This window comes from Mytilus trossulus, chromosome 5, assembly GCF_036588685.1.
Source record: "Mytilus trossulus isolate FHL-02 chromosome 5, PNRI_Mtr1.1.1.hap1, whole genome shotgun sequence".
Classification (NCBI taxonomy): Eukaryota; Metazoa; Mollusca; class Bivalvia; order Mytilida; family Mytilidae; genus Mytilus; species Mytilus trossulus.
This window is the reverse complement of record NC_086377.1, coordinates 3,448,114-3,462,336: the sequence shown is the minus strand read 5'-3', so window position 1 is coordinate 3,462,336 and position 14,223 is coordinate 3,448,114. Positions and strand designations below refer to the sequence as shown.

Below are 14,223 nucleotides of genomic sequence, written 5' to 3'. Positions count from 1 at the left end.
ACAATAACTGTGTCCTTGAACCGTCTGATGTGCACTCATATCACATCTTTTTGCATCTATTAACTCACTCATAGGTGTTTTTTTTTAGAGAAGTGTACTTATACATGTAATAGAAGGTTTGATTGAAAGTGTTGATTGATTATATAACTTCTATTGTATTTCATAACATACTGTTCTGATTATTTATTTCAGAAAATGTAAAGAAGAGTAAGAGTTTAGATGAGAATGTGTTTGAAGTTTTGGATAAGATGGAAAATTTTCAGAATAAGGTAAGATATGAGAGCAGATATTTATTCTGAAGAAATAATTCTTTCATACCCTGCTCTACCCATGTTAAAATGAGCATAGAGCATGACATAAAATAATTATTTCGATTCTACTAGGAATATTTTGAACTTTTGTACTTTAAAGAGGACCTGTTATACATGCTCGAAATGACGTTATTTTGATTTTAAAAACAAAAATGTTAAATAAAATAAACTGAATTTCCTAGCCAGCAGCACCAACTTAAAGGTCCATTTTGATCTCTGGCCTTTTTCAAAATTCATCTTGACACCCTCAATTTCAACTCAATCACATGCACATGCAGCCCATGTTTTATTGGAAAAAGAACATGGCTTTGTATCCAAAGCTCAAGAAGAACGTCCTATTAGAATATAAATCAAGGTAGTAGTTTCTCATTTTCACCAGTCCCGTTGGGATCAAGCACAGAATGGTAAAAAATTATATGCAGACAAGTTCTGAAAATTGGCTTCCATTCTCTAAATCAAGTGTGCCTCAAACAACTATTATTAAACTTATACACAATGCTTATTAATACAAAGCTCAGATCAAGTTTGAATTTAGGTGACATAACTTTTTCCTTTCTTGAGTTACATTGTATGTCCGTTTATAACGTTATATGCAAGCAGGGTCATCATTTGTGTCCCATTGACTCATTCTCCATTTTTTAGTGATACATGTATTTGAAAGCATTTAAACTGAAATATCATAATCTCAGATACCTTTTTTATGATTTCTTTTAACTTGTCTTGGTGCCAAATTCTTTATGCAGCTAATCCTAGTTGAACGCACCTTGCATGCATATGTACCTATTATACCAGCCTTTTAAATAAAATTTGGAATTAGTTTTTGTTTACATACATGAATACTGCTTTATCATTTATTAGTTTATAAACAAATATCTCTTAAGGATGTACTTAGGTGAGGTTTTGGAATGAGTGTCAAATGTTCAGACTCCTTGGTGTTTTTTCCATACAAATTACAAGGTAAAATATTTTGCCCCATAACACCTATTTATCTTTTAATATAAGACTTACTAGGTCATAAAAAGTCATTTTCTTTCTTTAGATTTCAGACCAAAATAATAACAATGCAAATAAAAGGTAAAAGTCTGAGACAGCCTTTTCCCGCCATATTTTAAAAATCAAATATCTCAAAAAGGAGCTCCGTGACTTATCAATATTTTTAGCTTATTTTGATCCTTAACTTATACTCTTCCAGCTTGAACTATCAATTTTGAATTCTTGATTTACCTAATTTTACCTTAGCTCACCTTAGTACATCCTTAAGGTCAGGGTTTCCCCTGGGACAATTATTTTTTTCGCCACCTCTCTCGCCAAAACAATATATTTTTCGCCACTTTATAATTTTTTTCGCCAAGTAACACAAATTTATATTCCTTTTAAAAGTTTCCTTTTTTTCAGCCCCCCCCCCTGTCCTAAATGAGAAGTGGTTTTTACAACAAAAAGAAGCATCTTATCACTTGAAATTGATCCCTCGTGTAAGGTGTAGTCATTACATTGAAGGGTAACTCTCATGTCACTCTTTTGAATAGACCACTTCATAACGACAGTTTTCTTTTCGAGACGATCGTAAATAAGTAAAACTATATGCTCGAAAAAGTTATCAAAAGTTATCTCGAAACATGTGTCACTGAAATGACTTTGAAGTACAAAATCAAATCAACGATCTATATGAAAATTAAATGATAAAGTTTTAAATCAGACCTTTCTTGCTTTTGAACATTTTTCGTCATAACAACAATTTTCTTTTCTTGACTATCATAAAAAGAAGGCGGAGAGGAAGCGTAAAAATTTTGCTTCAAACACGTTGTCGCAAAGTGATTAATAAATCCCTTTTGTGACATGTGACAGAAGCCATTTAACCATATCATTTTGTCATATCATACAATCAACACCTTTATTAATTAGTCCTTTGATGTCGATAGTTATGAATGCAATCAGCTGATTATTGATTTTCTGTCAAAATCTTAACGAGTTCAAGGTGAATTCCGAGTATTGTCTAATGGGTAAAGTCAGAGAAACCCGAAAAAAGTAAATAAACAAGATGGCTGAAAATAAATCGTTATATATATTTCTTTCGCCAATGACGAATTTTAATCGCCACAATTATTATTTTTTCGCAAAATGCGAAAATGGCGACCGCCAGCGGAAACCCTGCTTAAGGTGGTACCTAACACTACAGGGAGATAACTCTGTAAAATCAGCAGAACGTTTTAATGACATTGTGTTCTTAAAGGAATATTAAACTTCTCTATGATCAAAATAAGTATTTGTCAAACTGCAATATAACAAGTGTAATTTTTCTGACAAAACGGTTGGATCAAAATTTTTGATTTTTTTTTTTTTTTAAAGGGTCAAAGTAAATACTTTGACAAAATTTTATGAAAATTAAACGAGCCAAATTAATTTTAGTGAAAGTGTTGGGTACCACCTTAACTGGTATTTATTATTTATATTTTAGAGGGCCAAACAATGGGCTGATGGTATGGACCACATGGGCAATGATCGACTACGATTTGCTAACATATTAATGGAGACATTAGAGAATATAGAACAACAGTCCGGAATCTTCCTTATTAAACCCATGTACTCATTCAAGGGGAGGTAAGTCACACATCTTCTTTATTAAACCTGTGTACTCATTCAAAGGGAGGTAAGTCAGAAATCTTCTTTATTAAACCTGTGTACTCATTCAAGGGGAAGTAAGTCAGAAATCTTCTTTATTAAATACATGTACTCATTCAAAGGGAGGTAAGTCAGAAATCTTCTTTATTAAACCTCTGTACTCAATCAAGGGAAAGTAAGACAGAAATCTCTGTTATTAAACCCATGTACTCATTCAAGGGGAGGTAATTCTGGAATCTCTGTTATTAAACCCATGAACTTGTTCAAGGGGAAGTAAGTCAAGAATATTTCCCATTAAACTCATGTACTCAATCAAGGGTAAGTATAAAGTTTTGCGAGTATTGACATTCATGCTTAAGAGAGCATACTTTTCAAAGTGCAGACAGTTTCTAGAATTTCTGCACAGATGCAGATCTAGGATTTTTAAAAAGGGGAGTTTGGGACCCCCTAAATTAGACAACATTTGGAGTGGAATAGATTAAAAGTCTGCATTAGCCATAATTGTAGCTTCAAAAGGGGACTCAACCACCTCTACCTTAATCTGCCTCTGGTGCAAACAGTGTTTTATTTCAATATTCTCTTCTTCTTGTTTATATGTAACATCGCAAAAGCATAGGAGACCAGAATGGTATTTCCTGACTTCAATTTGGACCTGCTTTCCAGGGAGATAATTTACTATGTTTGTTATGTTTTCTTTTTGAAGGGATACAATAAACATTCCAGATTACTTACGGTAAAACCATAAATCACATTTAACACTAATAAATGTCAAGGTCACAAGAGGAAATAGAAATTTCTAATTGTGAAATCATAACATGTTTTTATTGTTGACTTGATGACAACAACTAATGAATATATTATCACAGTTAACAACTTTGGCATTATTTTGTTTGACCTTGAGTTACTCAGTTACATGTTTGACCTTTGTCACTGTTTGATCCAGTCACATCACAACTATGTTTTGATAAATTACTGTGTCCACTGTAGTCACAAACTTGTTTTAATCAATTCCTGCACTTAACAGTACAAGAATAATTTGAACATGATTTACAAACTTTTTTCTTTAACAAATAAAATTGTTTGTTATGAAGAATCTTTATGTTATCATTCTTGATATGACTTTGCGTTAGACATATTGTTTTATTAAAACTTGTCTTGTGTCTAGGGTCATATGGTTTTAAGTGGGTTAGTGTTGCTTAGTCTTTAAATTTTCCATAACAAGTTTTTGTCTCAACGGTGACAAAAGTCATGGAAAGCGAGACCTAGGGATTGCCTACAGGGAAGGCAACAATGATAACTGTATCAAACATTGAAGTTTTGTGATTTTAAAGTAAGATTGATATGAACGGCTTGTGATAGATTAATGATATAGTGTATGAAGTTGAATTACTATTAGAACATTTTAAGGCCCTGTCCCCTGGGCCATGGTCTAGTGACTTTTTATTAATTACCAATTTTCGATGTTAAGTATTCGTCTATAAGTTAGATTGATAGGAACTACATGTGATAGATCAATGATACTTTGGTTGAAGGTGCATAACTTTCAGTGCATATCAGATTGAAAAAATATTTTGAGGTCCTGTCTCCTTGGTCATGATCCAGTGACTGAATAGACCACTTTCGAGTTCATCCATCACCGGCAAAAACTCGTCAATTATGCACGCCTTTATGACGTCATTTACCAGATAGAGGGGCTCACCTGTATCCCTGCATTATTTACGTTCATCAAGCGTCTTAGTGATCGTCTTTGTACAGGGGAAAAACTAGAAATAATGGTTGCTCTGTAGGTACTTACTGACAATTCCCTAATGACAGCAGTGTTGATTGTCAATTTTGAGAATTCAATTTGCCGAATAATTCCTACAATATAAAATTATTTTTATAACCACTCGCTCAACATTGGAAGGGAAGTGACGACGCCCCTAAACGCACAAATGACGGTGATAAAAGCGCGTATAATTGACGAGTTTTTTCCGGTGACAGATGAACTCGAAAGTGGTCTATTGATTAGCAATTTTCAATGTAAAGCTTTCTGCTCAAGCTAGTTTTGTAGGAGTTACTTGTGATAGAGCAAGGATATTTTGTAATGTTAATGTTCATGATATTTATTTTTTTTCTGAATTTTCTGAATTTTATGCAGACAGTTAAGAGTGAGACATATGTCTGTGTCAACAGTTTTTTGTTCATCATTGTTTTTTCATAATTTTTTATTTTTTTTGTCATATAATTTGTAAGTGTAATGATTGAAGATTTTAATTTGAGAAAAATTACCTGCTAACCAGTTATGTTGATTGTGAAAACAATTTTATTTTTAGAGACATCAAAGAAAGATATGCAGGCAAACTTGCCCGGCCAATGAGACCACAGAGAAACATTTCGCCCGCAAGAGAGATCAGCTCGTTTGCCCCAGCACCAACTCCTGCATCTAATATCAGGGGCCTAACAAGGGGGCATGTTAGTTCTAGCCTAATGCAGGTAAAATAATTTAGCTATCCCTTATTTAAGCTTATGTCAACAGAGTATGACCAGGTTTGTCTCTTTATTTGGTCTTTTCCTTATGTAATCTCTTAATATTTTTGTTTTAGTATAAATTGCTTCTATTATTCTTTGATACTGTAAATTCAGAAATTATTGCGGGCATTTATTATTGCGATTTTGACATTTTCAACTTAAATGGGATTTTAATTTTTACGATTTTGAGAAATATTCTGTTTAATTTGTATAAGATATATTAAAACGTGAGTTTGAATTATTGCGTTTACAACTCAGTCACATTTTTTCGCATAAATAAAAACCTTGCAATGATTTCTGAATTTACAATAATCTACAAATTAAAATTCTTGAGCAAAGTAAGATAACTCCAACTCAGTTTATTTACTTGACCAGCTAAACCATATGTTCTATTAAAGTTTGACCATATTGCAAAATGAAAAACAAACTGATTGTTCAAAGGGTAACAGATTAATTATAACTCTAACAGTAATGATATAATTACATTTTAGGCACCTGAAGAAGAAGTCCGCCCGGAACCACTGCGTCCTCTAGTGGGAGACGATAGTGGTATAACAGGGGCAGGAATGGTTTGGGTTGGCTCTGTACCAAGGTCTACGTGGAATGTAGGTCTTAGATATTATAAATAAAGAAATCTAAGTCATGTCATAGTAAAATTAAACAATATATCTCTATTTCAAACCCTGAAGAAAGAGTATTAACAACGATTTTTTTTAACACATACTTGAGGAAACTATTTTTTGAGGGGATAAATGACTTTTTTCAGGACAAAAGTATTGGACCTTTTTTTTGTATGTATTCATGATTTAATTTTACCAGGACACATACTCTATCAGTTGTTTTCCAGGAATTTGGGATGAGATATACAGAAGTTCAACCTATAACTGAAAATCCAAAATATTTATCACTTTCAATATATAGAAATTAGAGGTTTCTTGATTTTATGACAAAATTTTTTTTGTCCATTTTGTGTGCCTTATTTAATTTATTTTTACAAATATTCACCTGTATGAAAGAATTCAATCAGTAATATTATACAATTACTGTCTTTAGATGAGGTAAATATGCGGTTTTATTGACTTTTGAAAAACTGATATTCACTGAGGCTGACGGCCGAAGCGAATATCAGTTTTTCAAAAGTCAATTAAACCCCATATTTACTGAAACAAAAGACAGTAATTGTTTTATTCCATATTCCGAGAGAAGAAAATGTATTTAATGACACACATATACCAAAACAAACCATAACGTTGCATGTAAAAGCGCTTGACGTTTAGCGCTGTGAATAACACTTTATCAGGTGAATATGCTTTTTTATTCAAAATCCAATTCATATAAACAAACCTACTAAAATAAAACTAATATGGAATAATTCATATGATTGCTTCAATGAACCATAGTTTCATGCATAGTTCTGCCAAAATCTATGACATGGCTCATTTACTGTAACTTGACCTTTAGCTGTATAATTTAAATCTGCAAGTTAAATCTACAACTATTAGTCCATTGTTTTAATTCTCCACCAGACTTGAGTCACACATGTAATTGATTGCATAACTTGTAAACAAAATTTTAAATCTTAATCCTGTCGGGATTTATAATTGTCTAATCTGGGGATTTATTCATAATAATCCATCTAATCCAATGGTATGTTATGAATATTGAAAAGAAAAGAAATAATACAACACACAGGTATGAATTGGTATTTATGTCACATATTTAGCCAGTTACACTGTTTGAATTGTATGCCATTGATGCCCCTCTATAACCAATAGCACAGACCCCTTATTGTGTATCTGAGTTTTAGACATAGCACATATCATTCAAAAGTATACAGACCCTTTATCGTGTACCCTTAAGACATAGCACATATCACTCAAAAGGGAGAACTGGGGTATACAGACCCCTTATCATGTACCGTTATGGCATAGTACATATCAATCAAAGATTGGATAAGTGGAGAGAAATAAAGTGACAAGGACTTCTCTTGCATTATCAGCAGTTAAACACTTGCTAATGTGGGTCATCTGTTTGGCGGTGCACTATGTATAAACATGCCATAATATTTGGTCAGAATGGGGATTTTTAACTGATGCCTTGTGTTTAGTGAGTTCCATTATCTCTGTATCTTAAATAAGACTTGCATCAACTTTCTTATAAGTTTGTCAGTGGCCTGTTGCAAAGCTAAAATACTGGCCTCCCTTTTCATCCGTCACACCCTTCTTTCCTGGGGATCTGAATTTGCTTTAAATAAAGAAAGGTCCAGGACCATTTGAAATTCAATCAATATCAGTCCTCAGGCTTTTGGTCCTCTGATTCAATTGTATTTAAAGAAGGTAATAACAGGCTATTATTTGAACTTGGAATCATTTCTAATTATGGAATTTGCATAATTTCTTGTGTTTAATTTTTTTTATAAATTCCACGTTTATTTGGTATCATAATCTTTTGAGCTGTTAGCGACACTTTCCATACAATGTATTTTGGTTAGATAGTGTTGTGCGCGGCACAGTACATTCTATTGAAAATATACTATTTTCTTTGTAATAGAAAGTGTTGTGTGCAGCAAAGAACATTTCAGTACAGAATAAACATGGAATTTATTAAAAATTTCAATAACAAGAAATCAAGCAAATTCCATAATTAAAGTCATAAGAAACGAGTGACCGGTGGAAAATTCTGTTCTTCCAATTCTTGAACCAATGCATACACACATCATAAACTTAGTCTTCTGTGCACGAATTTATCATTTTTTTCGTGTAAATTTCGTATAATCGTCAATTTTTTTTTCAATCGGTCAGTGTTATTGTGTAAATATGGCAGGTAATTAAAGTTCATGTTTTGAAGCCGAAGTTTAACGATGGTCACCTGTTTGTCAACAATCGACAAAAAATAAACAAAAAAGCATGGAAAGAGAGCACGTGTTTAACACGTGAATTCAGATAATAGTTTATTTTAAGGACATCCATGCGTATTGTGATCACCGGATTTTTACGAGATGGGTCACACTGAGGTCACTTTGCATACGGAAAATATGTCGGGGGAATTGGTTGTTGGAAGCAAGCAATTAGAATAAAGTAAACTTCTTCTAAATATGAATAAATTAAAGAATTTTCTTCAGAAAAAAGTATATGTACATAAGTTTTATAATGAAAACTATCCATTGAGTTATAAAAAACATATGCATTATTTTTTTTGATTTGAGGTTTCTTGTGACTTTAAAAATAAAGTTCAAATAATAGCCTGTTCAATACAGATGCCTTTTCATGAAACTGTAGTGGGTTACTTCCCCTTAGTACAGGTAGAACATATATAGCCAGTCTTAATCAACTGAGCTAGGGAATCGATTCTTTGGCTCAGTGGGTTAACACACTGACAGTCACGCAGGCGACTGGGGTTTGAATCCCGATGTTGACAATATAAATCTGTAGAGTAGATAAATGCTCTCTGGGTACAAAACATATAAAATTTCTTATTCGTCTTGTTTTTCAGATTGGTTCTTCCCAGGTACGGGCCATTGATGACCTTCAGAATCCAAATATGATGAACACACCTAGAATATTAGAATTAGATATAAATAGAATGATGATTGGTCAGAATAATATTAGGTAGGTTACTTAACTCGATGTTGATTGGTTATGATAAAATAGTTGGTATCTAAACAGGATACTGATTTGTCAGAATAAGATAAGGGGAGTTTCTGATATTTTATTTGTAAAGGTTGATGTTTTACTTTAGAAAATTAATGAAGAATATATATTTTTTTAAATAACTCACGAATGATAGGGGGTTAAATAACAATAAGACAGAACCCTTGCAACAAACAAAAGACATCTAGAGGACAACAGGTAGTCTTGGATAGGTTAAGCTCTCAAACGGTCTGAAATCTTAAAAAGATGTAGGACTGATTTTCTACTGTTGAAGTTGCAGTTGAAGTACTTGTAAAAAAAATCTGATTAATATAAAAAGAATTGATAATTATTTTTACCAGACAAAAACACATACCATGGGGTACAAACTGGTCAATAATTGCTGAAGGACAAACAAACCCCTTGGGGATAAACATAAGATAAACAAAATAATCCAAAGATTGAGTAACACATACCTACATACAAAAAATGAAGTGCCATACCTTGGACACTTAAAAGTATGAGAAAAAAATTAACAACAGTTATTTCCCTTATTATTTTCAGTACCAGAATTACCTCCCCTGGGGTGTCAGACGACAGACTTGTTAATGCATCACAGAACAATTTACGATCCTATGTAACGGTCAATCGTCCAGCACCAGCGCCAGGACAAGCTAGACCATCAACTTTCTCTAGTAAGTCATTATTTCAAAATCATAAGTTTTACCCTTGTCTGTCTGTACATAAGTACATCTGTCCCAAAGTTGGTGTCCATTCTCAAACATTAGTTTGCCATAACCAAATGGTACTTATACACAACGCTTATTACCACAAAATGCAGATCAAGTTAGAAATTGGTAGACATCGCTTTCACTGTTATTGAGTTATGCCCCTTTATAATCATAAAAAAAATGCTGAATTTTGTGTTTCCATATACTAACTTAAGTTTGCATCAACCAAATGATATGAAATTTATACACAATATATAAAAAAGAAGATGTAGTATGATTGCCAATGAGACAACTATCCACAAAAGACCAAAATGACACAAACATTAACAACTATAGGTCACCGTATGGCCTTCAACAATGAGTAAAGCCCATACCACATTGCTGATTACTACCTCATACAGATCAGGTATAAATTTTGGTGGCCTCACATAACTGTTCTTAAGTTATGGCTTTTAATAACAATAAAAAAGTGCTGAAATTTTCGTTTCTGTTCTCCTACTTCAGTTAGCCCCAACCAAATGTTACGCAATGTATACACAATACTTATAACCTCAAAACACAGATAAGTACAAAGTTTTAACATTTTATGATATACAAGCAGTGTGCATCGTACACATTTCCCATTTATTGATGAACTAAAGATGTATGTGAATGCAGGTTTGAGGGACAATTGAAAAGTTTTAACAGGCAGCAATAAGAGTTTATTTTTTTTGTGGGTACCAATTTATTAGATTAAGGAAAACTTGCACCATAGTGAATATTTTATTTCTGGTTTTGTAAGAGTCTGAATATTTCATTCATTTAAATTTGATTTGTTGTTCGCTTGTACCGATGAAATACTTGAAAAATGTTATGCAACAAATGATAATGAATCCACAGTAAAGTAACTTGGGACAGGCACATCTGTACTCTTATCAATAAATATGTGTGTTATAACAAACTTGTGTGTATTATTATAGGTGTTAAAGACAATGTTCCGCCATCATCACCAACAGCACATCAATACACACCATCACCGTCAGTACAGAAACGTGTACGTATGTCGGACGGAGATGTTGGTCGAGCAATAAACAGTACACCACCCCTGCCTCCAATATCTGGTGGCTCAAGAGGCAGACATTCACCAGAAGGTTGGTAGACACTTAGTAATTAGTCTGATACAAAACTTGTTAGTCTGGTTCCCTTCTTGTCTTATGGGTAACAGAACACCACCCCTGCCTCCAATATCTGGTGGCTCAAGAGGCAGACATTCACCAGAAGGTTGGTAGACACTTAGTAATTAGTCTGATACAAAACTTGTTAGTCTGGTTCCCTTCTTGTCTTATGGGTAACAGAACACCACCCCTGCCTCCAATATCTGGTGGCTCAAGAGGCAGACATTCACCAGAAGGTTGGTAGAAACTTAGTAATTAGTCTGATACAAAACTTGTTAGTCTGGTTCCCTTCTTGTCTTATGGGTAACAGTACACCACCCCTGCCTCCAATATCTGGTGGCTCAAGAGGCAGACATTCACCAGAAGGTTGGTAGACACTTAGTAATTAGTCTGATACAAAACTTGTTAGTCTGGTTCCCTTCTTGTCTTATGGGTAACAGAACACCACCCCTGCCTCCAATATCTGGTGGCTCAAGAGGCAGACATTCACCAGAAGGTTGGTAGTAACTTAGTAATTAGTCTGATACAAAACTTGTTAGTCTGGTTCCCTTCTTGTCTTATGGGTAACAGTACACCACCCCTGCCTCCAATATCTGGTGGCTCAAGAGGCAGACATTCACCAGAAGGTTGGTAGTAACTTAGTAATTAGTCTGATACAAAACTTGTTAGTCTGGTTCCCTTCTTGTCTTATGGGTAACAGTACACCACCCCTGCTTCCAATATCTGGTGGCTCAAGAGGCAGACATTCACCAGAAGGTTGGTAGCCACTTAGTAATTACACTTTTTAGCCTGATTCCCTTCTTTTCATAAATATACTAACGTTTTATTATGATTCAGTTCACATAAAATAATACAAAAAGAAAAGAAAAGGTATAAGACTACTTTCAGAGTAACTGTAAAACTTGTAACCCTTGAAAATCTGGTTTCTCACTTAAAAACTATGGCTATTTTCAACTGTTTAGTGTTAGCAGGTTTGTATGTACACTTAGTTTAAAAATGGAAATGGGATAAGCAGATCCTGCTCCACATGTGGCACCGTAAATCTCTCACTTGTATGACAGTTGCGTAAAATTCCATTTTTGACAATAATGTGTGAACTATATCAGTTATTGCGTATTCACAATTTGTTTTGATGTGACGTCAACAACAACACCAGATCTGTTTTTATTTCACAGGGAAATCACAGTAATTCATTGCAACTATTAATTTATGGTGATATAAGAAACAGCATAGATTTAGAAAAATACTTATTATTTTATTTTGTTTTATTTTTCAGAGACGAATATATCTACAGCCTCCCTCCAACCACAAGTGCTAGAAGTTGTCTCCCCTTTAAAATGAATTACTTCCCTTTGAACTGACTTGTATTAACAATTGTATAATGCATTTACAAATGTGAGATATATTGAATTATAAGCGAAATGATAAAAGAAGTAAATTTACTTTTTATATAAGTCTTAAGTTTATAAGCTCTAAATATTCAGTGCGTTATAACTACTTTCTTCAATTTCGATAAATTTTGTTTCTCATTATATATGCAGAATATTTGAAAATTGTATTGCGTCTTTTAAGAGATAATTTAAAAAGATTTGTTTCTATTAGATGTAAAAGTAAAAAACAGATTATTGTTAGAAACTTTGATAAAAAAGAATTGAAAGTGAAAGTAAGAAGCATAGGAGTGTTTATCCTTGTAATTACTTCCCTTTTCACTTCTTTACCTAATGGTAACTTTGGCTGTAAGCTATAAAAAGAACGCATATTTCCTCAATAGTAACATTATATATTCTTATTTATTATGATGCACTATAAAAAGACCAAGTAAAAACCTATATTTATTTTTGCATTATTTTATGAACAAACTCCCGTATTTTTTGTTAACTTTATGTTTATTGGTCAGAGTAGTGATATTTTATATTAAAAGAAGAATTAGATTATAAAAAATCCGTCCAGATTGAAGATATGTTTTATGATATCAAATGTTTTTTTGCTAGAATTTTATTTTAGAGAGTTATATATTTTAAGATTTTTTTTCATATATTTTAAGTGCTTTACTGAGGGTTCACTGGTACTTTTAAACTTAAGAATGTTGGTCATTTCAGATTATTTGCAATCTAATGAAAAGCATGTAAATCGACAACTTTCGAGTCCGTTGCATTTCCGTCAAAAACTTTAGTTTTAGTGAACACCATTCTTACGTTTAGGGTGAGATTTCACTTCTGTTCCTATGTTGAGCAATAGGTTGAAAAAATGATTATGCTACATTAGACAAATTATACGGCAAATTAAATTCTTATAATTAATTTTGAAAAAAAAGAATTTCTAGTATATCCTGATTAATGACCAGCGCAAAGACGCTTGATGAACTTTAATCATACATGCGATTCCCTTCATCTGGTAAATGATGTCATAAAGGTTCACAAATTTAACGAAATTTTTCCAATGATGGAAATAACACCAAGTTGTCTATTCTTAACCATGTCATTAAATTTATTAATCATAGTGACTCTGACGGGATGTCAAATTTAAACTAAAAAAATCATAACTTCAACTTTGATAATTTTTCTGATAACATGGAATACTGTTCTAATTGTCAAAAAAATGTAGAAAAACTTATGGAATCTTATGAAGAGTTATATAAATAAGGCCTAGATTGAGTTTACACAATGTAGAAAATGGATTTTAACAATAGAGAGAATTTTGATTGCTTTAAAAATGAAAACAGAAAAAATACCAAAAACATTAAAAATACCGATCAAGGGTATAAAAAAATTGCAGTAGTGAGGACCCCCTCGAATCAGAAATTTACCACACTTACATTATTCTTAAAACAATGGCATTCTTGACTTACAATCGCAAAGTACCAGTGGGCCTCTTGTTTTGTTTTGAGCTAAAACCTGTGATATTTTATTGAATATTTACCAATTTATTGTAAATAAAATCAGTAACATTTGTATACCTTTTGTCTTTTATGCCAATTTGACTGTGATTTAATTATACCTCAAATCATGGAGTAGTTGAAATAATTATTTTACAAAAGAGGGACGAAAGGTACCAAAGGGACAGTCAAACTCGTAAATCTAAAACAAACTGACAACGCCATGGCTAAAAATGAAAAAGACAAACAGAAAAACAATGTACACATGACACAACATAGAAAACTAAAGAATAAACAACACGAACCCCACCAAAAACTAGGGGTGATCTCAGGTGCTCCGGAAGAGTAAGCAGATCCTGCTCCACATGCGGCACCCGTCGTGTTGCTTATGTG

General features: G+C 33.0%; 1 protein-coding gene across 15 annotated transcripts in view; it reads left to right on the top strand.

Moving 5' to 3' along the window:
* The window catches only part of LOC134718457 (myosin heavy chain, striated muscle-like), a 130,404-nt gene extending 116,738 nt beyond the window's left edge, over window positions 1–13,666 (top strand). For 14 of the 15 annotated variants that reach the window (XM_063580979.1, XM_063580985.1, XM_063580984.1 and 11 more), the window contains 9 exons: window positions 193–269; window positions 2,767–2,909; window positions 3,634–3,663; window positions 5,246–5,405; window positions 5,933–6,046; window positions 8,934–9,049; window positions 9,635–9,765; window positions 10,761–10,931; window positions 12,232–13,666. In XM_063580979.1, the coding sequence (XP_063437049.1) occupies window positions 193–269; window positions 2,767–2,909; window positions 3,634–3,663; window positions 5,246–5,405; window positions 5,933–6,046; window positions 8,934–9,049; window positions 9,635–9,765; window positions 10,761–10,931; window positions 12,232–12,296 (1,007 nt within the window). In that variant the 3' untranslated portion in view covers window positions 12,297–13,666. The remainder of the gene's footprint in view (window positions 1–192; window positions 270–2,766; window positions 2,910–3,633; window positions 3,664–5,245; window positions 5,406–5,932; window positions 6,047–8,933; window positions 9,050–9,634; window positions 9,766–10,760; window positions 10,932–12,231) is intronic. The other variant, XM_063580982.1, reaches the window with a different exon arrangement.
* The last annotated feature ends 557 nt before the right edge of the window (window positions 13,667–14,223 follow it).